The 25,654-nt window shown below is 37.6% G+C and overlaps 1 protein-coding gene across 1 annotated transcript; it reads left to right on the top strand.

Moving 5' to 3' along the window:
• The first annotated feature begins 12,644 nt into the window (after nt 1–12,644).
• Nucleotides 12,645–25,418, top strand: LOC147069277 (aspartate aminotransferase, cytoplasmic-like). The gene is made up of 9 exons (XM_085951481.1): nt 12,645–12,851; nt 15,028–15,135; nt 17,930–18,003; nt 18,993–19,101; nt 19,724–19,941; nt 20,656–20,806; nt 22,257–22,422; nt 22,950–23,021; nt 25,159–25,418. Exons 1-9 carry the CDS (start codon nt 12,740–12,742, stop codon nt 25,370–25,372), a joined length of 1,224 nt encoding a protein of 407 aa, XP_085807607.1. The 5' UTR covers nt 12,645–12,739; the 3' UTR covers nt 25,373–25,418.
• The last annotated feature ends 236 nt before the right edge of the window (nt 25,419–25,654 follow it).

The following is a 25,654-nucleotide window of genomic DNA, read 5'->3' as shown; positions in this document are numbered from 1 at the left end:
GCACAATTTTTCATTCATACTTATTTGTTTTCGTTGGATTAATAATATATAACACAGTGACATAGTGTTTGTTCATTTTTTTAATTCATTAAGCCCTGTCTAATGCAAACCATAATAGATAAAAAATAGTATTCTATCTATTAAATATCTAAAGTAATTTATGATTTAATTGCATAATTTTAGATATTTTATAGATAGATGAGTATTTTTTGACTATTATCTATTATGGCTTGGTTTTCACAGTGCTTAATTTAATTTTTAAAACTTACCAACACCATCTGTAAACTGTAGTCTTATTTCAATGAAAACAAATACGTATGACTGACAAAGCTTAGTGTGCACTATTTATGTCGGATCTTAACAGCCTACCTCCACCCTTCGCCACTGGTAGGTAGGTATACACATGTAGCCTATTTAGGGTCCCTGTGGCCTTATGTTGTAACTTGTGAGTTGAAGTCACCCGGGGACATGACGTCATATGACATCATTGTGACTAGGGATCCCGACCTATTTTAGATACCTATGAATCCCGGGATTGGTAAACATAATCCCGAAACTTCCGGGATTGATTTTTTTATCAATTTTTATGGAGAAAAAACAAAAACGAAAATATAACAGAAAAAATACTTTTAATAACAAATAACTACATTAGAAATAAACTGAGTTTGAATGAAGTTTGATTTATACCCATGTGTAAGTTGCCAATTCATTTTATTTTTTCACATAAATTAATAAAAATGAGAAAGATTGGAAAAAAATAATGCTTTGCACTTTTAACAAAGTAATTCCACCATGATCTCATAGGTTTTACGGCAGTTTCGTATTTGGCTGACTAATTAGATATATGAAGCGGAAAGGCCATAAGTACACCATGATTATTTGCTTTACTATTAAAAATCTCGCTAATCCATTCATTAAGTCTTTACTATCAGAAACAGCAATCTCATATTAAATTCACATTATTATTTATATTACAATATTATTTACTCCATTAAACTTGTGTATTTCCAAGATTGAACGTAGATATACAATATTAACAATAATGTCCTAAATAGTATAAATTATACTAGATTTATTTTTGACCAATTTTATCAATGTTATTTGTAAATATAAAAAAAATATATTAACAATGGTAAAAAATGCCAATCCCGGGATTGTTAAATTGTAATCCCGAAATCCCGGGATCAGAATTTTGGCTCGGGATTGGATTCCCTAATTGTGACGTACTACCGGAGTGAGTCAATAGTCTTCGAGAAATTAACGCTACTCTAATACTGGCGTTATTCATTGTCCCCATACACAAATAGGTGTTTCAGCATAATAACATCTATGGTGAGCCGTGTGCATTGGGCGGCTCGCCTCGATGCGTGTATTGAGCATACGTCACAATTACGTCATGTCGTCGGGTGACTTCATGTCACAAGTTACAACATAGGGCTGCTGGGATCCGAAAATAAAATTTTAGACAAAATTTATTAAAAAAAAAACCCTTCAGGCAGACAAAGCGACTGCCTTCACTTGGCAAAAAAAATATACGATATTATTCAAACTTCAAGACATCATTAACAAAAAAAATTTCATTATAAGTAGTGAATATTTTTTTTAGTTGACTATAAGTTGGCGACCCCACAGAAAACCTGTCGCAACCCCCTTCGGGGTCGCGACCCATAGGTTGGGAGCCCGTGGTTTAAACAGCCAAAACTCGTTAAAGGTTTCGCTCTAAAATTGAGCACAGCCGAGAGAGGTGCTGTTAAAACACAGCACTTATTGTAACAATTTTTCCGACCATGTCCGATCCTAATAGGATCATATGGGCCTCCACAGAGTAGAGGTTTGTATTAACAGATTTTTTTTTTACGAGAAATGGATGTCAGCCACTTGCTCAACCTATTAGGTTCATACCCTGACTCACACACAAATTGAAAAACAATATGTGTACTTGCCAGACCCAGGATTCGAACCTGAGACCCACGGCGTGATAGTCCAACGCTTAAGCCGCGCGGCCACCGTGGGTGTCATTGTAACAATTACAACTAGCTTATTGTAAAAATTATAATAAGTACTTCAATTAATACAAAAATATGAAAAACTATCCTCGATAGCCGCCGATACCAGTATTGTGTATAGAATAGATGCGCAGGGCCCTTTTAAGTGTAAGTTTAACCCTGGGTATATTGTATAAGGAAATATCATAAGCACATATTATTCGAATTTGACTTTGAGTCCTTGAGATAGGGTTTGCTCTTTCTTCTTCGCGTGAGGTGTTTTTCTACTAATTTATATCCCTTTTTCTTGCCGTTGGTCCTTTTTAGTTTACTGGCCACACTTTTTTTTACGTATGAATTTTGTCAGTACCTCTACTTCATTATGGATTTGCCTTTTGACACTTTCAAATGTTGCCTATAATTTGACGTTTCTAATTATCAAAAAAAAATCTTGGACATACGTTAAGTGATCGTCAGGTGAAGGTTAAGTGAACAGTGATTATGGCGCAACATCTGAATGACCGTGAGGTAAATTTTACACGACAAGAAGAAGAGTTCGACGTGAGAGCATCATTTTAGACGCTGACATTTGAGGTATCCTCATTACGTACCTTATTTCAGAAGAGGGACCGGCAAAAGAGTGGCACAACCACCACCAACTCCTGAGGCGGAGAAAATATCGGTGATGAGCTGTTTACGCCCGCCGCCAGGTGCCGACCCCCCCCCACCCCTAAACGACCTTGGGGGTCAAAGTACCTGTGTTTAAGACCACGGTTAAGGAACCGATGTTCCTCAAACCGGACCCGTCTCCAGTCTCGGAATTGGCAAGACTCCATTACTTCGACACCGATGATTGGGCCGGTGTACGGTACGCCGACGCCCAAAAACAATTCTTGGCGGCCCCTAAGTTCGTAGAGTTAGGGCTGAATTGCGACCACTCGTCATCAGCTAACCATCTGATGGAGAGAACAATCGCGGCCCTCTAGAATGCGATGTTTTCCAAACGGGCTTCTGGAAGGGATGGAAGGGTTAGTGGATTGGGCAACCAATCCTCAAACAACCATGACAGCCACGGGCCTGTACCAGAAAATCGAGGAGGATTTTGGGGACAGGTCCACTCATAATAAAATTTTCGAGGACATGACTCAGATTTTCACTGGGACACGCGCCGAGATTATAAAAGCTCGGCGCCAGGTGATTTTGTCTCCGGTGAAGGATACGTTTACTCTGTAGGCACTATCAAATGATCGTCCGAGCTCAGAATCATTAATTAATTAAGACCAACTGGTCGCCTTCCTCCATCCGGCAGATGGACCGGAGATACTCTTCGGGACGAAACAAAAAGTGTCCTCGTCCAGACAAGCGGGAACATCCGAGGAGCTCAGAGGAAGCCCTCTCCATGAGAGCTTCGTCCCTGAAGGCACTCGACCTCGCTACATGGCCAAGGTCCTCCCAAGGGGCGACGTCCTGTGTGAAGGGGGTTATCCAGAGGGGGTAGAGCTCTACCAGGGGTCCGTACTCCAAGCGGAGGTGACCGCATCTGGACGACCAACAATATTGCGGGCCGCCTGAGAGACTTTCATGGAATCTGGATGGCGGAGGGTTCCCCCTCCCCCAACATTGTTAAAAATGACAGCCTGAGCCCGCATACCCTTTGTGCGGAAACCACCATTGGTAAGTCCTTCTTTATTTTTTACGGAAAGAGTTTCAAACATGACAATCAACAGATGTCACTCTCCGGATCGAGGAGTTGAAGAATTTAGGGGTTCTAGAGGAAGCGGGTCGACCCCCAGTTTTCTCTCAACTCTGTTTCTGATCAAGAAACAAGACGGGATCGTACGACCCGTCTCCAACCTAAAGCGTTTGAATGCGTTACTACAGCCAAACCCATACAAACTATTTCACCATTGCAAGGCTCCAGCCTTCTTACAAAAAGAAGACTGGCTAGTAAAAATAGATCTAAGCCAGGCGTATCTCAGGTACCCATAGCTTATCAACATCAATACCGAGGGGAGCTCCTACAATTCACGTGTCTCCCGTTCGGGCTGTCAGCTGCTCCATTATCCCTGACCAATTGGGTCACCGAGAACGCCTCTGAAAGAATGTCTTGAGAATAGTCACATACCTAGACGACTTCTTGGTGGCCAACTAATCCGGAGAAACACTGTCAGTTCGGGTGGAATAACGAGAGTTCCTGGCTATCACGTGGAACACACACAAACATCTGCTGACGCCGATACAAAAAGGCAGTTGGTCCCTCAATCCCCTCTGGGGCGACTCAACTGCAAATCAACAATCGAAAGTTCCTGTCGCCGGAGAATTGTGTAGCACACCATCACCATCTGCTAACGCAGGTGCAAAAATGCAGTTGGCCCCTCAGACAGGCACATATCCAATCCCTTCTGGGGCGACTCAACTTCACATCCTACCTCCACGAGGAAGGTTGTATTGATGACGGCTACAACGCTCCAGTCATCAATATGGCCGAGGTCCCATCTTCGCCAATTGATGACAATCCCACCACAGGCCCAACAGAACATCATGTGGTGGCTCCAGGCGATAGGATCATCCGAGTAGTATACACAGACCGACATTCAATCACTTCCTGATATCAGGCGTAACCGTCACAGGCTGGGGAGCCCAACTGGACGAACACCACTTATCAGGTACGTGGAAACAAGACCAGTTAGCATGGTATTCCAACATGAAGGAAATGTTTGCAATTCTCTCTGCAATTCAATCCCGGGTACAAACAATCAATGGATCAGATCTGTTTATGCAAAAAGTCAACAAAACAGTGGTGGCATACATCAACAACGAGGGCGGCACAAAGTCTTGTCAGCCTCCTAAGCCTAGGCCGATAGATCCTAGTATTTACCAGTCAAGCCAACATCACGCTTACTGCACAATACTTCCCCGGAAAGTACAAGTGCATGGCAGATCGTCTCTCCTGCAGGAAACTCATTCCCAAATGGCACCTCATCAAAACCACAACCATCCCCCTGTTTCAAAGATGGGGAGTTCTCGAGGTGGGTTTATTCACATCCGAAACAGCACATGTCGTCGCACCGTACGTCTCACGAGACATTACAGACAGTGGCGCTCTGTTTCACGATGCCTTCAGCCAAGTATGGGACTTCAGACTGGCGTAGATATTTCCCCCATTAAACTTACTTCCATGAGTCCTATCTCACCTGAACTCAGCAAAATGGAAGTAGGTACTTAGGTAATAATGATTTCGGGGAGTAGACTTACGATGAAGGGCGATAATACCAACTTATACAATACGTCTTCACCTACAGACGACACTAGCAGATACGGTGACCAACCTTCCACCTCCAAGGACCCAGGAGCTATACCTTCATCTTAGCATCTATGGATAATTTTGGATGGGCAGAAATAACATCAGATTGGACGGTAGAAAAGGGGCACTCTTTACTTCCGGATGGCGGCCTTCAACTCTAAAACATACAAACCAGCTTGGGACAAATGGAAGACATTGTGAATTACGAACCTAATGGATCATAATAGCCCTCAACCAATGGAAGTGTCCAGATACCTAGCCTATTTACCCAACAAGGATAGTTTGTCGTACAACACCATCCTGGTGTATAAGGCGGCCATAGCCACATTTTGCAACCGATGGTCATTGGAGATATAAGCACCAACGTGGTTGTACGACACAGGTTAAGGACAATTTCGGTACATAAAACCAAACCCGTCAAACTACCGATTTGGGATCCAATACAAGTGGTAGATCGTCTTAGTAAAACAACACCGGTGGAATACAGCATATACAAAACGTCTCGCAGGACAGCTACTCTGCTGCTTCTTTCATCGGGACGAAGGGTTCATGACCTCACACTACTCAGTATAGTACCTAGACAATGGATAAGTGGATAAGGGTAACCACATAATTTTATTGTTAGTGTTTGGCGCAAAGACAAATACCGCCAAGAATCGTCAACCCGGATGGAAGATAAGCACTTCTACGTGACAGAACATCGACCCAGTAGTCTGGTTACGGAAACTCATCTGCGTGTCAAACCCAAGAAGAGAGTAAGGTGGGGATACTTCGGAAATATTTATATCTACAAGAGAACCATCAAAACCAGCCACCAGGTCAGTTATAGGAAATTGGATAAGATCAGTACTGTTAGAAGCAGGGTTACAAGAACCACCAAGCAGTCTCCGCTCAGCGGTGGTTTCTTTAAACTACCTAGTTAGAAAAATACCCGAGAGATATTTTATTTTATTTATTAAGGAAACAAACAGTTACACAAAAGGGATATAAATTAGTATAATAACACCTCATGCGAAGAAGAAAGAGGAGAAGAAGGACTTTATAAGTCAACATGAATAATAAGAGTTTTATTAGTAGGTAAAACTCCTTTCATTAAAATAATAAGGTCGTTTAAAAATTTTATCTAAATTATTGTGGATGAATGTTTATTTTTTTTATGGCAATCCCACGAATAAACCGCCGTATTTGAAAGAAGAAAACATGAAATTAGAGCAGTTTTGTTTTATTTATTACAAAATAGTTCATATTCACAGTGAAGTTATATGTAGAATGAAGACTGTTTTGTCGAAAAGAGTTTTTTTAAGAATATTATATTTTTCAAATGACATCTAAACCATTTTATTCGCTTTGCGGTAATTTTATGATCAACATTTTTTCTTAATTTATGTACCTATACTAAAATTTTCTGACTCGCAGGGCTGCCAATATGTCACCGTGCATATTATTTTTGATTTTTTTTTTAATTGCAACGAATTGTAAAATATATATAAAACTTATTTTTTAATATTATTACCTAATAGTCTAAGATTATTACCTATTTGTTTCTTTATCTCAGGCCGTGAAGCCCAATAATAGTGGTAAAACTCCCAGGTTTGTAGAATTTACATATTAGATCATGTAAATATATTTTGACCTCACCGGGATCGAACCCAGAACTCCAGGATGGAAGGCCAGCGCCTTACGCACTGCACCACAGATTCTAAGTAAGTTACATCATGATGACCCAACCGAACTATGTGAAGAAAGATTGTGCGATTTGGAGTATGCAGATGACGCAGTCGTGTTTGACTCGACGATCGAGCTGTTGTAGGTAACCATGAACAGACTAGCCGCGAACTCGAAAGTTGAAGAGCCACACGTCTTCATCTGAATGCGGCTAAGACTAAATCCATGTGCAGTGCATCGACGCCGACATTCCTCTGCGGGTTTCCGGTCTGCCCGTCGAGCTGGTGTCCAGGTTCAAATACTTGTGTGCCAAGGTTGCCGATGATGGTGGTATTTCCAGTGAGTTTGGAATCCGCATGGGTATGGCGGGCTGCATTCAGCCAACTTGGATTCGCATGGAGGTCAAGGCTGTATTTTGTGAGGACCGAATGTTGATTGCTAAACGCGTGCTTGCTACCTGTGTTCCCGTATGGTTGTGAGACATGGCATATTCCTAAGCTTTAAAGGTTTCGGCGTTTGAGCTTTGAGAATCGATGTCTCCGCCGAATCTTAGAGGTACATTGGTACGACCGCGTTGCAAACACTCGAGTTCGTGAGCGGACACAGCAGTCTTCGGTGATTGAGGTAATCACGAAGAGACGCTTTACGTGGCTGAGACATGTGTTTATGAGTGCGACACTTCGTACCCTTGTGGCACAGACTCGAAGGTCCGTCGCCCTCTGTCTGGCATGGCAGGGGGCACGAGAGTTGGTGATGGACCGATGGAAGTGGCGCAAACTTGTGCTTGCCCTATACTCCAATGCTGGGTCGTGACAGGTTGAAAGAAGAAGAAGAGAAGATAATAATAATAAATATGACAATACAATAATACTTATGTAACAATAAGATGGAATCCTAAAAAATTCACATATTTTTAAATTTTAAGATTATCTTTGACTGGAAATAAAAAATATTTTTGTTTTTAATGTTTTCAGATAGGTAGGTAAGTAATTACATATTTATTAATTAATACAGTTTAAAATGTATATTATCAAAAAAATGTCTCAAATTGCACCACTGAGACCACTGTAGCAAGAAAATGCCTCGTTTGATCGGAGCAATGTGTATCTATAGTCTAAGGTGCCAAACAAGGCCTGAACAAAAACGATGCATAAGTGCGAGTGAGAAAGTATTCGGCACCCTTATACTCTCTGCGACACGCGCTAGAGTAAGATAAAAGGTTTACAGATGTGTAGAAGATTTTGTTGTCGGCGTAGCCGCCAAATCTTTGTTTGTTGCTTAACTAAGCGTCGATAACCTGCGAGCGCGTGATACTAAAATTGATATTTTTGTGTTAAACATAAAGTCGGTGGTAAATATTTTTAGTTAATTAAGTAGAAAAGATGGTTCTGTGTGTTGTATTAAAATGTAGTAGCCGTACTGATAAGCAAGTAGGTGGTATTACGTTTCATAGGTAATTTGATATATGTTCGTGATAATTTATTTGTATATTATTATATGTTTTAATATCAAGTGACCGTGTTTCTTTAAAATAACTTAAATTACGGATATTTTTACCTAATAGTTGCATTTTGACCGCTTAAAAATACTATATAACGTAAAAAAATAGAAAATTATATTTTAATTCGGAGCGTCTAGTGCGAGCACTTTGGGCGAGGATTAGCGAAATGGTTTATTGACTTGAACATTTGTATACGAATGCGTTCGCTCGCCCACAAACCAAACGCACGGCACGCAGCTTCATTTAGCAATGCAATGGGTGGCGTCTAGATGTATATATAGTCTAAGGTGCCAAATAAGAATCAAAAACTTGATGGAGCTTATACCTACCAAGTAATAATTCTGGCAGCCTGTTTCAAAATTGGTGGACCAAAGTGTATGGCGTAATTAAAAACGTGATAAACGTGATAAATGTTATGTTCAGTAATATCTAGAACAACATCATTTTTAATAGCAATCTTAAAAACTATTATTTTTCCCCATGAAAAACTGCTCGGCACATCAGACAGTCGAAAAGTAATATTTGGGAAATTCGGCACGCGTACGTAAAAAGGTTCGCCAACTCTGAATTGTAAGCGATATGCAGGGACTCAGAAATAATGGGAACTGAAATACATAACGGGTAAGGCGATAGCAGGTAACCGACTTGAGTAAGGAAAAATCCGGGATAAACTTACACACGTCTCAAGATTACCGTTTACGTCGAATACTGAAAACTGCTCTCGGTTTATGCATTTACGCTCATTTAATGTTTGTGTATTACACGCACGTGCATAATGCGTGCTTCATTTTCGTAAGACACTCACACATTCAAAACCCTGCATCAAGATGCGGCGTGTTGAATATAGCCTATCGGTATTCTATTTATTATCTGTTCTTGGCGTTGGCAAACTCAACAATTTAGAATGGGTTTTTAAGGAATTGGCTATTTTTCCAAACTTCAACAGAATGTCTAAATTATTTTTAAAGATTTGCATATATGTATATTACATTCATTATATTAACAACCGAGAAGACATAATATAATAACCTAGTAATAAGTAAGTATGTAGGTTATGAATATATTATTATGTAAATTTTGAGAGTAAAATCATGCGGCATTTCAATTATGCTAATGATTTAGCTAATAAATGGTACAAATGTGTGAAATATTCATCATACCTATAGAATAGTTTTTTATTGTTTTATCACATAGAAACACTTTGGGCCCACGTTGGACGCCAGTTATAGCAGGTTTGTTTTTTTATTTATAAAATAGAACCACTTCCGGTTTAGTATTTATTCAGAGTTCAAAGAGATTAATCAACAAAAGCAGAGCATACTTCAAACGGTACACGAAGATAGATTAACAAGATCTGATGACTCGCTCGACCAAATAACCAGATGAACTTCCCAAAAGATTAGTTCAGTTAAGGTAGGTATCACATATAAATAATTATTGAACTATCAACGTGGTAATGATAGTTTGATAAATTGATAAGACTGATAAATAAATATTTTAATAATATACTTACCTATAAGCACTAGGTACCTGGGCACTGGAATAATTAGATCTAGAATAAAGTCTGACCAAAATAGTATGCAAGAAGTTAAGACATTTTAAGTCCCGCATACTATCTCGCCGAACTAAAAGCACTGTTTACAAGTCACTTGTAAAGCCAGTGCTCACATACGCATCGGATACCTGGACATTAACTCTGCGAAATGAACGAGCCCTGAACATATTTGAAGGAAAAATTCTCCGCCGTATATATGGACCGATCAGGGATGGCACCAATTGGAGGAGAAGATATAATGCTGAACTCTACGGGCTGTACGAAGATTGCAGCGCAGTTCAATCAATTAAGATTGGGAGATTGCGATGGCTAGGTCATGTGCACCGTATGAATGGCAATGAACCGGCAAAGAGAGTGATGTCCAGCAATCCAATAGGACGTAGAAGAAGAGGGAGGCCAAAGATTCGCTGGTTAGATGGAGCTGCCAGTGACTGCCGTATTCTGGGGGTACCAAATTGGAAAGCGGCCACACTGGATAGGGACAGGTGGAGGGAGCTGTTGGTGGAGGCCAGGACCCACACCGGGTTGTCGCGCCCTTGATGATGATGAAAATAGTATGCATCGTTTTGTTAATAATTCATCTGTCAATCTTCCGGTGTTGTTTTTTATAATATATTTTTAATTGTTTGTAAATAATTATTAAAAGTGTTATTAAACCAAAAAAGTTTTTTTAACATAATAGTGCAGGGGGGGGGCAAACTTTTTGGATGGAGGGCCAAATTCAAGAATTCAAAATGAGTGGCGGGCCGCAAGTAAAAAACCATTTTTAGATATACACTATTTATTATCACGAAAAATAAACATTACAAAAAAATTAATTAGAAGAACGAAACTGTTTTTTTTAACATTTAATAGATTTTTTAGGTTTAATAGATTTTTAAAAACTAACCAATACCATCTGTAAATTGTGTCTAAGTTCAATAAAAACATGTACGTATGACTAACAAAGTTTAATGTGCACTATTTATGGCGGATATTAACATCCTACATCCACCCTTCGCCACTGGGATGAAGGGAATGTATTCGGAAGTCACTAGCACCAGCTAAGGCAGAAAGAGGTTTTGTTGATTACGAAAAGTGACTTAATATACCTACAATGCGTTAGGAATCTGATACGACTGGCCCAATATAGTAGAGCAGGGGGGGTAAACTTTTTGGATGGAGGGCCAAATTCAAGAATTCAAAATGAGCGGCGGGCCGCAAGTAAAATACCATTTTTAGATATACACTATTTATTATCACGAAAAATAAACATTACAAAAAAAAAATGAGAAGAATGAAACTGCTGTGCATTTTTGAACATTTTTTTTTAAATTCAGGTGTTAATTTTGTAGTTGATATTCTCAAAACTGCTTGTAAATGGGCATCGGAGATATTTGATCGTAAAGAATTTTTATTGAGGTTCATGATCGAAAATGTTTGTTCACATATATAGGTTGATCCAAAAATAACGAACATTTTTCTTGCATAATCTTTAAGTTGGTCGAATTTGTCTGAATTAAGGGCTTTGTAAAATTTGGAGATTTCTTCACGACGATGCAATTCTCTTAAATCAGTGTCACACTGCAGATCAATAATCTTAAGTTGTAGCTCTGTCGGTACACCATGCCCCCCACATCTTGACGCGGGCCCCGAAGCCAGGGTCTTGGGCGGGCCCCCTACCTATCGCTATGGTTAAAGGCAGTCTGACGCTCTCCAGTATTGTTTTTCAAATGGTGTTCGAGGTCAAATAAAATTCAGTGTAATTTAGCGATTTTTTAACACAGTATTTCTCAACACGTCCCAACAACTATATGTTTTAAAATGGTAATAAGTTAGAAGTAAGCTAGCGCCGCAGGCGACTTTTTTTTGCTATTAGAGCAAAATTAAGATGTGTGTTTATCTCATTTATCTGGTCGACCCGTCACGCTGGGCCCCCCTGAGCCCGGGCCCCTAGGCTAGAGCCCTGTCAGCTCCCCCCTTGTGGGGGCCATGCGGTACACTATCAATATCTATTGAAAATGGATTGCGTACTATTGCTAAACTTGTCTCAATTTTTTGGAAGTCACCAAATCTTTGTGAAAAATCGTCATTCAGAGCTTTGATAATTTTACCATATTATTCAAATTTATATTCTGGTATATTCAGCAACTTCAAAGTTGGAAAGTGGTCCACGTTGTTATTCGATATTTGTCGAAGGATTAACTTGAGTTTTAATTGAAATCCAATCAAACTTTTTACCATATCATGGGCATATATTTTTTTTCCTTGCAACGCGGAGTTAAAAGTATTTAAATATGTCACGATGTTCAACGTCGAAAATATTGGTTACATAGTGTGAGACGAGACGCAAGGAAGACGTACCTACTGAGATAACACATTTACGAAACAACAAATTCTTCAAATTTTAATCTATTGTCAATATTTCTTAAAAAATTATAAAAAAGTTATTCGTAATCAGAAGTACAATTAATGATGGCGGGCCGCAAAAAAATACCCGGCGGGCCACATGCGGCCCGCGGGCCGCAGTTTGCCCCTCCCTGTAATAGTGGATACCGGGTAAAAAATATTTGGATACTTAAATTTACCCGTCCGGGATTGCTGACAACCCTAACGTATAGGTACGCAAATATAATACTCGTATTATCAATAATTAGTATTCAATTCAGAAGATCGGGTGCCAGTTCTGTTGGGAGTTTGCATATTATTATTATTGTGATAAGATTTAGTTGTTGTTTTGTGAAAATAATATGGCTTCAGCATTCTCAAACCTCCAACACGGGGAATCGATTGAAGTATTCGATTTAGCCAGAGACTTTCAACAGGATACATTTCCACAAAAGGTCAATCTCGCGACTGGAGGTAGGTATTTTATTTGCTGATATACCTATACCTATATATTTTTGACCTCAAGGACAATATCTATATTGAATCATGAATGATGATTATAAACGAATTAGCAGTATTTTCAAATTGACATCATACATCATTCTCATTTGTAATAAAACTTATTAGCTATAATATCATGAGACATCAACTAACTAAATATACTAATATACTCCTACCTAACTGTTTGTATTATAAAGTCCTACATAGTACCTACATTTTAATTTATTATATTTAAATATAAATCTAGAAAACTGATCATCGAGTGAAAGTTGGCATCATTCGTAGATAATTTATTTATATTTTTAATGCCTACCTAGTTGGCATACGTGCAAACTATTTTTGGAGATTATTTTTTGAAAAAGTGTTGCCCTACTTCTAAAAGAAAATTCCAATAAATAACCAATACATACATTATTCTGGTTCAATAATTGGCGGTAGCTGTATAGGGTCACGTCGGGGTCACCACTTTGGAGGTAGATGCAGTGACGTCCCTAGACAAAATGCCGCCCCCAGGCAGTACCAAAATGCCGCCACATTTTTTTTATACAGTAGGACTTTTTATCATCTTTTCATGACTCCAATATCTAAGAAATGTCTTGTATGGATACATTACTAACAAAATATATAGGTACCACTAAATCTAATTTAAATGCCATCTCTGCTTCAAAAGACAATATTGCGAGTCATTTAAACATACATCTGACAACTTCATAAACTTGGATTATATTATAATATATATTATATTTGGATAAATTTTTAAATTAGGTATGCACGTGGCATTGCTGTTCACAAAGAACGTAACGTCCAATGACAGCGGAAGTAAACTAGACATCGCGAACCCGACAAAAAATAAAGTCCTCTTAAAACTTTTATATTACCTTTGTTTCCAAGCAGAGAGCTTAGTTTTATTAATGGAAAGACATTTCCGTTATTATTATTACTAAGTTTAGGTACACATTTCTATATATACCTAATGATTCTCCTCGATTTGCCGCCCTTTGGGTAACTGACGCCCCCAAGCGACGCTCAATCTACCTACCCCCACGGGACGTCACTGGGTAGATGAGGTGGAGGAGATAAAGTCGTTGTTGCTTGGCGGTTTCGGAGAGGTGTTTATTTATCGATATCGCAAGAATAAATAAATACAATAATAAAGATAACAGCGTGAGGTTATAATCGCGGATACGGAAGTGATTGATTATATTAATGAACTGATAGACTGGACTCGAGTGGAATGACGGTTGACTTACTTAATTTACTTTGGATATTCCTAGTTTATGGATTTAGGGGTTTATGATCAGCGCTCGAAATGGAAAATTTCACGAACCGGAGCGCTCGACAATTTTCTGAAGATATTACATAGTTACCAAATTTTATGTGTAAGTACCTACTTCATAAAAAAATGTGTTACATTTTCTATTACATGGCCTATCTAGCTCAGACGGTCAAAATATTTTTTCCACGAGACGGAGCGATAATTTTATCGATGTCACGAACCGGAACGGCGCTCCGGTGCGTTCCGGTCCATTTCGAGCCCTGTTTATGATTGTGACAGGTATATTTTTAAAATTTAATCAAGATGGTATTATTATCAACGAAACAATAGATGCGCCTTCGTAATAGTAGATAAAACAATAAAATACACTTGGTTTAAAATTCAGCTTGTATTATTATTAAAAATACTTCATTACAACGTTTTTCTTAGCTCGTATTCTTATTATTTGTCCGGTACAAATCTTGCAATCGATTTTTAACTAACTTCCCGACTAGTAGGACATTTTAAACTTTTAGAATATATCAGAACACATTTAAATAAAAAAAAAAAAATATCAGAACACGATGCCAATGCATTTTTTTATTACTTTGATTTCATTTTTAGTTAATTCTGTTTTGTATGAAAAGTTATTTCGATACCATTATTGGTTGCTAGGGGGTCCTAGCAACTAAATTATTAAATAATATATTATACGTGCGTTACTATGGAAATTAATATGAAATGACATTTAATTATTCAGTATTCAGTATTTATATCAAGTACAAATTTTTTTGATCGTTTAAGCTAGTCAAGTCAAGTTTATATGATTCGACAGAAAATTTAAAAACTTTGTATATAAAAAGTTCTTTTTATCTTGTAATTGTTTTTAAATAGTTTACAAAGACGACGATGAAAAAACATGGTTGCTTCCCGTTGTACGGAAGACTGAAAAGGCCATGGCTGACGACCTCACTTTGGACCATGAATATCTTGGACTATTAGGTAAGTTCGATTTTTTTTTACAATTTCCAACAATATTGGTTCATCGGAAACAAGTACTATATTAGTAGCGAAGGGTGGATGTGGACCACAGAACAGATTAATAAATATAATTCAGATAGACTATACCCAAACACACTACATTTTGATGCAGGGTTTTGAATGTGTCATACGAAAATGAAACACACGTCATTATACACGTGCTTAAGTTTGCCAGCGATTGCAAACCTTTGTAAACAGTTGGCTGAAAATCAAATTAAAAGACACGGGTTAAAAACCCAGTGACGTCCCTAGATAAAATGCCGTTCCTAGGCAGCGCCAAAATGCCGCCCAATTTCGTTATATTTAAAAAAAAATAAAAAAGTGTAAAGTAGTATCGTTAGAATGATAATAGAAATGAGTTTAACAATTGTAATGCACAATTGTTAAACATGGAGTGCCAACTAATTCAATCGATAAAACATGAAATATTTAGTACTATTAATCTCAAGCATATAAGTTCGGCTTTCTGTTAACTTAAACCTTCTGTAAAGAATGCTTTATAAATCATTATCTACCTCGAATAAAATGTCATTTGCAAACTCGTTTGAAATATTAAATTATAATTTTTGGGCGCCTTGAACATATTATTGTGTGTATTTACAAATTAAATATAACAATATAAAAATAAGAACACAGCTTAATTTGTTAAAAGTGTTATTCAATTACACACTATCAATTTCGTACGACAAGCGTACTACATTGAAATTTAAAATTGATAAAAAAAAACAAATAGAAATTTTAATACAAATTCGAGATGCGTTTGTTTGGTATGGGTCATAGAGTATTTTTTAAATGGTTTTGATTACTTAGCTTTTATATTTTAAATGATGGCTGCTATTTCAGCTTGGCTGTAACTGTATATCTTCCTGTCCGAAGGGGAAGCACAAATGGCGTTGAAACTGTTTCTATATGTTAACCGATGACGTCCGAACTGCACTGAATCTAATCCCGGAGTGAGATCTTGTGGGCGGAAATGAGTTATTTGTTTGCATCATGCTTTCAAAAAAGCGGGAAGAATCCTGATTGGTTCATTTTTTAACGGTCATTGTTTTAGAAACAAGGTTGACACACACTGTTAACAAGGTTGTGCCAAATTTTGTTGTTAATTAATTAACATTATTTATTTAAGTCTGCGTTTGAAATGTAGACATGTCACGTGAAATGTAACATGACAATTTGTTATACAGTATTTTTATCATCCTTTCATGAGTCCAATATCTAAGAAATGTGTTGTATGGATACATTACTAACAAAATATCAGACTGTAATTATTCACAAATCTGCACGTGTCGTTTCTGGTCACCAAGGACGTTGAAGGGCAAAGAAAGTAAACTAGATATCGCGAACCCGACAAAACCACGGAGCTGATTTTTTAATGGAAAGATATTTTCGTTATTTTGTACCTACTAAGTTTTGGTAGCTATTTCTATATATTCCAAATGATTCTCCTCGATTTGCCGCCCTTCGAGTAACTGCCGCCCCCAAGCGACGCTCAATCTGCCTACCCCCACGGGACGTCACTGGTGACTTGATATTGTCAAATCGCGTCATATCACCTGAAAGAAGATCCGCCGATCAGGCCCTTCCTCCAATTCTCCAATAGTCTCTGAGATTAATGTTATTAATATTTTTTGTCTTATTAAGTAAAGTTCAATATCATTCTTTTTTCCCTCATATTTCTGGCATTCCATTGTAAAACCCTAATTTGTTTTTTGTTATTCAATTTGTTTAAGTTTATCCCATATTCTTCCACACTCGTGATCGGTTGCCTGTTACTCCACATCCGATAACGTATTTCAGTTCCCATTCATTCTGTGTTCTCTGATGTGTACTACATAATCTATTGTAGATTGTGGAGATCCGACAAAAATAATGCACACGCTGTCTTTGTCAGTCATATGTATTTGTTTTCATCGAACTAATGATACAAATTACAGAGATGGTGTTGGTTAGTTTTTAAAAATCAATTAAACCCTACCTAAACCACACCACAATAGATAAAATATATACTTTTTTTTATCTATTATGACTTGGTTTAGGCAGGGCTTAAAAAACTAACCAATACCATCAGCAATTTGTATCATTAGTTCAATGAAAACAAATACCTACCTACCTATGACTGACAGGGACAATTTAGTGTGGAAAATTACTGTCGAATCTCTACAGCCTACTTCCACCCTTCGCCACTATTCAATTCATTATATATACATACTCAAATTGTATCCAATCACCTACCACAGGTAGGTACCTACCACTGCCACTGACTTCCACATTTACCCCGCCTACTAGGTATTCATAGCTTCTCGTCACTACAGCAAACTTTTCCAGATAAATTAAACATACCCAGACACTCCGCATTTTGAGTCTAGCGATAAACACCTGGCATGCAGGTATAACTAAGGTTGTTCGCGTACGAGTTATTGCGCATCCACATGTGGTTATCGAATACGCGTGGCTGAGCGGTCATAATAATTTATTATTTAGATCATTAGTGACCGTTTGTGCCGTCCGCGCTGTCTTGTCTTTTAGACAAGCCGCATCTTTGTTTGACAGTTAAATCATCTCGGTCAGGATCCTCAGCCATGAGGTCCTAGCTAAGAATAAGATGCTGTTTCTTGAGGAGGGGGAGGTCCGGATCCGAAAACCCGGGTCTTGTGTACGCGGCTAAACCAAGAGGCGTAGAACAATGGAGAAGAAGTAGTAATGATTTAGATATTATATTGGTCTCTGCAATTTGAATATTTTTCTTCTGTAGGTGATGCTCAGTTTTCCATGGCAGCTACAAAACTTCTCCTGGGAGCAGACAGTCCTGCCATTGTTGAAGATAAGGTAAACTTTTGAAAATTTGATAAACAGAATTCTAGATTCCTACTTTAATTTCTCGGGCCTTATGGCAATTTGGTTAATCGGGCCTCGCACCATGGGTGGCTCTGGACTTCATTAAAGATTACAAAAAATAGTTAGATTTCAAAATGATATCAAGGCAGTTCATTACTTTTCTACATTTTTTTTTCTTTTCTTCTTTTTTAATGATTATCTCAAACTCGATTTTTGGAATATGTGAGTTATAACTGGTTGATTTTGAAGACTAAGTATACTTACTACCAGTATAAAAAAATACTTAGTATAGAAACTTATTCCAAAATACTTAGTAGTATTTGGAATACTATATAGAGCGTTTGGCGTACGTATGCGACAAAAGTTTCATACTCAACTGAAACTAAAACCAACTCCAAATTAGTATTTGAAATACGTATCAGCTCAGGGAACTCAGACTGTGTATCGACTTCAATACAATCGCTAAAAATACACTGAGCTCCGCTTGTCGAAAAGTCCCATTTATTATAAAATTTTAAACACATTTTAAATTTATGAGTTGTTTTTCTGTTAGGTTACAATATTCATGTTAACAAAAATGAATAACAGTGTTTTTTTTTTTAATTTTAATCATGTTTTGAGGGGTCATATAACAAGCCTAAGCCTGTGCGTCATCTCACCACTGTGCTACGACACAAAACTATTAACATTCGAACGCAATAGACAAATAAATTAAAATATACCTATATTCAAGTGCTATCTCGTTCGCGCGCATTTAATTTCAAAATTGTTGAGAGTCTAGCAACTGGCGAGTGCACAGAACAGCGACTGGCGATGTTATCATCACAAGTTTTTTGGAACAAGTTTATTGGGCCACACATACCTACTGAGTATGGGTAGTTTCATCCGAAACTTGAGTACACAAACTGGTGACAGTATTTCCAACTCACCTCTAATGACGTGTGTATTAATCTGATATGTGGTTGACTGTTTATTCGTAGGCTTTTGGTATTCACGCCTTTTCTGGGACGGGTGCTTTGAGAGTAGGGGCAGATTTTTTAGCACAACAGATGAAACGGAAAGTGTTTTACTATTCTCAACAAACATGGGGTAAGTCGAGTTATTTTACTATTACATAAGAACATTTTCAACCACACAATATAATAAGGCTAAGCGAAGGGAAAGAAAGATTTATTTAGTAACTTTAGATTGTGAAGTGAATGTACTCAGACTAGTGTTAATACGGTCACAAAAAATCCCACTAATTGTGATTGTATTTATATTCCATTAAATTGATTCGATAATAAAATTATCTATAATACCTAGTGGATGTTTTATTCATTCATATGGTGACAGGGTGTAAAGGAAAGAAAAGACGAAGTGAATAAATACTCACAGAAATAAAAACCAGAGCCTTTAACATATAAATTACATTAAGATTTGTAGCTGTCAGTATATTATTGATCAAATATCTATTTTTAATGTATCAAATTATTCGACCGCAATAATAAATTCCCAGCGACTCATATGCCGGTAAACAACTTATTACATGTGTCAGCAGATTGATTGGCGATATTAAATACGGTATCGCAATAGAAAATTAGTCTTATATCCATTCCCATAGTATCATAATATATTATGACTGTAATAAATAAAATTCACAGCTACTCGTATTTAAACCGCTGACTCTTGATTAATAAGATAATAGGTATCATTATTGTGACGATTTCAGAAAATCAGCACCGTATATTCATGAATGCCGGATTTACTGACCACCGTACCTATCGCTACTGGGATCCACAATCAAACGGTGTCGACTTTGAAGGTCTCATTGAAGACCTTCTTCAGGCTCCTGAGAAGTCGGTTGTGATACTGCATCCATGTGCTCACAATCCGACTGGGTGTGATCTTACGAAAGAACAATGGGAACGCATTGCTGACGTCATGGAAGTAAGAAATTATTGTACCTATGTTAATTTTATACTGTGGTACCTGTATAATATTATATTTATCATATTATAAGCAGGTACATCATCAATGTTTAAACTTCAAGTAGGCTATGATCTACGTCCCATTGGTGATCTACCACACTCTTTTATCGTCATACTCAAATTTGGACAAACGTATTATATTTGACACACTTGTATTTTATCATCACATAGCTACTCTATTTCTCATTCGTCGTGAAAATGATTTTGTCGTCTTTTGGGCACTTATCGTTAAATTGTTGTCATATTGTGCTAAGAGCCTACTGTGGGACGGTAAAAAGAAACTACGCATCAGTTTAAAACGCATGGATTTACATCTTCTCTCACTCGTGAGGATAGTATATTAGTACATTGCGTGAGTGATTCAGTACTAATCAAGGAATACGGCGAGGTTACTCAGGCCTCATTATGGTTAACCTGAAAATCACTTTCATGTTAGCCGGGTAAGGAAATAAAAAAATATTAATAATTAGGGCAATAGAAATAAATAATATTTGATTTACATAAATAATTAGTATTTTTCCATTCCTGGGGGGGGGGGCGACTGGACGCAAAAATCCCCCTTTCAACGTCTTGTGTGTGCGCCTAGCTCGAACTGAACCAGTCAGATGGAATTGGTAATGGTAATAGGACTTACTATTTATTATTATACTATTTAATATCTTTGACTTTCCAGTTAAAGAAGTTGTTCCCGTTCTTTGACTGCGCGTACCAAGGGATTGCTTCTGGAGACCTAGACAGGGATGGTTGGTCTGTGAGATATTTTGTTCAACGAGGCTTTGAGCTGTTCTGTGCCCAGTCATTCGCAAAGATCTTTGGTATCTATGGTAAAATTTTAAATTTTATTAATAGCAATAGATACGCGAGAAAAAATCTGTCCAATTATGGCAAACTCAGTAAATAGCTTACTGTCTAGTCAGCCATATCCAATGGCATAAACTCCATAGCTGACTTAATTATAATAATTATTTCCTAAATATTCTTTTAAAGATATTATTTTGATTGTGAGTACGTCAATAAAAAATAACGAATCACAGCTCATTGGGCATGTCACTAGAATATAAGTTCCCAGTCACTTAGTATCTCAGTCTCTCTATGGCTCCGCACAACATCTCATTATACCGAGACTCGGACCTCGGAACAGTACCATAAGTATTGTAACATAACTACCTACCATAAAATACTCTTGTATCGACTGTTTACGCTGCAAATAAAACTCGCTCCTCCGTACATCGGAGCAACCACCAAATCTCGACTCTTTCATCCACCATATATGACTCCCACACGTATAACGCACAGCAGAACCTCAATTTTATTATTATTAACAATTAATAGTTAGCAATTAATTTACAATTAATAGCAACAGATACGCGAGAAAAAATCGAACTAAATTGGTATTCAGATACCAAGGGGTGTCCATGAGAAGTATCAGCGATGAATTGTGCCACAGAAGGTGGTTAAGAGAAACTCTCATCCACGTAACCTAACCTAAGAAAGGTTATTCCCAATATTGATTCTTTTATTTGCCGACTCTAAGATGCGTATGACCTTTCTGAGTATTTTGGCATTGCGTTACTTATCATTCAGCAGGTCACATGGATAAAATCTGGTGATCATTCAGCAAGTCACATAAAGTTTTCCCAAATATAAAAGGCCTAGAAAGTTGACTCCGTCATTTCGAATGATAAACCACTGTATAGGTAACACCTATTTTTCCCATTTCTTTTCATTTTTTCCTCTTCAGACCCACGAGGAAGAGCCATGCGCTCTTCGTTAAAGGTGTACAAACTCGAGTGCTACAGATGACAAGGATAAAAGATCGTTTAGGCTTGATGCCTCATATTATACCTATTAATACCTTTTTGGAACTCACGTGTGTGTTGTGGAGTCCTTCATTCGGGCATTTTTGATGTTTAGGGAGTGAGAGACAATAATATAACGGGCACAAATTGATAACACATGTATTTATTTTATAATTCCGCGCAGAATTATGTTTTATTAGAATTGGGCAAGCATTGGTTTTATTACATTAGGACAAACATTGATTTTTAAAACGGTTTGCCGGGAACTTTCACTTTTGGTACGGCACTGCCAATTTAAGGGTTGATTCATCTTTGTCACATTTCACTGATAGGCGGATTAACATTAACTGGGATTACGTTAGACTAGCTATGACGAGGATAAAAGGCCGTTTGGGCTTGGTGCCTCATATTATACCTTTATATGTATAATTGAATTGAATTGAATCATTACTACAAAGACCTCGTTTGTCAACAGGCGAACGCGCTGGTAACTTGGCAGTTGTGGTGAAGGATATCGCTGCAATAGATATTATAAAGTCTTGGATATGTATCAATATTAGAGGAATGTACTCTGGACCATCAGCTTACGGTCCCATAATTGTTACGAGAATTCTTCAGAACGACGAGCTTTTCCAGGAATGGTGTGTAGATATATTAAAATTCTGCTGAACAATAGTGAAAACAAATAATTGATTTTATATCACCCTTTAAAATGTGTCATACATTTCAAAATCAGCCAAGTCCACCTTTAGGTATTTTTGACTTTTTTGTGAATTGCTGAAGAACTAGTGCTTTCTAACATTTCTGCATTATCAAAATGTGGAATTTATTAATTTTAAATATTCTATACTCGAAATAATATAAACTTTCACCCTTGTGACTGTATTTGAGAAAAGAAAAAGCTGTTTTTCTCCTATTCATCTATTATGGACTTGGCTGATTTTGAAATCTAGCGACACAAATACTGCCGTCCCTGTGCAATGCATATTTTTACACATGTACATGGTGGACCTGATTATGGGGTACATAATAGGCTCCAAATGGATATGTTTATTATCATACAAATTTAAATACTTAATGGGTTAAGTAAGTACCTACTCATATTTTTTTGTGAAAGCTAACTAACCTTTTTTTAACTGAAAAAATAACCACAGTTTTGTCATTACAGGAAGGAGTGTCTTGCAATAATGTCTTCCCGAATCGTTTCAATAAGGAAAGCTCTTTACGAAGAATTAGTTGCGTAAGTATATATTTAACATTATAATAATATTATTACCATTATCGTAAGTAGGTAGGTATTTTGATCAAAATAAAATACTATTTTAAGTTATGACCTCAGAGTACCTAATAATATAAAGAGAAAGAGAGTGTGTATTGTTAAGCCATATGAAGCCGTCTTTCTTGCGTATATGGGGATAAACAACTCAATCCGTGTCAATATATTGATCGGCGATATTAACTAACTGACGGCAATTACGAATTCCTTAATATCCATTACCCGTAATGTCAATTATGGTAAACTCAGTACATAGCTTACTGCAATTATAATTTCCGCAATATCCGTTTTTCCACATAGTCAGCCATATCCAATGGCGTAAACTCCATATAGAGTAGCTGACTCAATTATAATAATTATTTCCTAAATATTCTTTTAAAGATATTATTTTGATTGTGAGTACGTTAATAAAAAATAGCGAATCATAATTCATTGGGTTTGTCACTAGAATATAAGTTCCCAGTCACTTAGTATCTCAGTCTCTCTATCGCTCCGCACAACATCTCATTATACCGAGACTCGGACCTCGGAACAGTACCATAAGTATTGTAACATAACTACCTACTGTAAAATACTCTTGTACCGACTGTTTACGCTGCAAACAAAACTCGCTCCTCCGTCCATCGGAGCAACCACCAAATCTCGACTCTTTCATCCACCATACATTACTCCCACACGTATAACGCACAGTAGAACCTCAATTTTATTAGTATTAACGTTATACCACCATGTTGCTTCTCAGTACGGCTACCAAATTTAAACACAACATAGTTAACCATATTTCTACTAAATTAACTAAAAAATATTACCACTACCTAACTTTATATTTAACACGCAATACGTGGTCGCAGTTTTTGAATGAATGGAGTCATTCAAACCAATATTTACCGGCGACGTGTACAAAAATTATTTAATCAACCCGTAGAAATTCTATCTTACTCTAACGCATAGTACGGATAATCAGTGACGTCCCTAGACAAAATAATTTAAATGCCATACCTACTTCAACAGACAATATGGCGTGTCTATGGTTTCAGATACATTTAAATATACACATGACAACTTTCAAAACTCGTGAATGATGATGATTGGCAAACATATTTGGATAAATTATGTCAGTATGTACATACCCATAATTCGCAAATATGTACGTGTCATTGCTAATCATCAAGGATGTGACGTTCAAGGACAGCGAAAGTAAACTAGGTATCGCGAACCCGACAAAAAATTCAGGCCTGTTAAACCCTTTGGGCTTGCGCAGACAGAGGGCGGTCGGAGTTCTGCGTTCAACCGACCGTTGACCGCTAGCGTTCAGGGACAGCAGACAGGTGGCGGTCAACAATAAGCGTTCCATTTGTTTACAAACGTTGTAGTGATACAGGCGCTGCATAATGCGAGACCGCTATATTCCGACTGCGAGTGGAAGTGAGAAAGCACCGCTGTTGCGTACTCACTCCCCCGTGTGGTTTCGCTCTATGTTGTGTGACTGCTCAAATTCCTATGACGGGACTGGACGGGAGGTACGGCGTTCTTTGTAATTCCGGGAATAGAACTCTAGAACGCTAGCGTTCCAATTGACCGGCGCGGTCTGACCGCCGGCTGTGTACCCATACAGTACAAAGAACGCAGAACTCCGAACGCGGAACGCAGGCCGCCTGACCGCTCTCTGTCTGCGCAAGCCCTTTATGTTAATTAATAAATTTTGTTTCCAATCAGTGAGCTCAATCTTTTAATAGAAAGATATTTCCGTTATTACTAAGTTAAGTTAGGTACCTATTTCTATGTACACCTAATGATTCTCCTCGATTTGCCGCCCTTCGAGTAATTGCCGCCCCCAAGCGGTGCTCAATCTGCCTACCCCCACGGGATGTCACTGCGGATAACATAAGCGTGCCGAATGCTTTCTCACTCGTACTTACAGTTCGTTTTTGTTCAGGGCTTGGGTATGACTATCTATTATCTCTTTCCCTTTATTTTTCTGTGGAACTCATCCCCTCTCACTAACAACATAAATATGCCTATCATGCGAATAGTAGATTGGACAAAAAACGGTTAAAATCCACGGAGGCGGGTTGAATGTAACACATTTTTCATTTTTTAGGTTGAAAACTCCTGGAAAATGGGACCATATCATCACTCAGTTCGGGATGTTCTCGTTCATTGGTCTTACCGAATGCCAAGTAGAATACTTGGTGAAGAAGCACCACATTTCGTTGCCAATATCAGGAAGGGTTAGTCTCTGTGGACTCAATACTAGAAATCTGAAGTACACTGCTAAAGCTATTCATGATACAATTGTATCTATCCCAGCTTAGCATCGTACAATTTTTTTTACGAATAAAATAATGAAATTAAAATATTATCACTGTTTTTATTACCTGTTATAATCAAATATCTACCTATATGTTTTATTAATTTGAATTTCAAATGAATTTAGGTAGGTCTTATAAGAAAATACCATCGGCGAAGAAAATAGAGCTAGATATATTCTAGGATGGATACCTACTATGATAGTCCCAAGATTTGTGGACCTGAATAATAAATTGCCAAAATTCGTGAGTTTTTGTGAGTAAGTTCTAAGTATTTCAGCGACAAAC

Source organism: Rhyacophila brunnea, unplaced genomic scaffold, assembly GCF_057557595.1.
Source record: "Rhyacophila brunnea isolate RB1 unplaced genomic scaffold, BYU_Rbru_1.0 scaffold_24, whole genome shotgun sequence".
Taxonomy (NCBI): domain Eukaryota; kingdom Metazoa; phylum Arthropoda; class Insecta; order Trichoptera; family Rhyacophilidae; genus Rhyacophila; species Rhyacophila brunnea.
The sequence above is the reverse complement of the archived record's forward strand: the minus strand, read 5'-3'. Positions and strand labels throughout refer to the sequence as shown.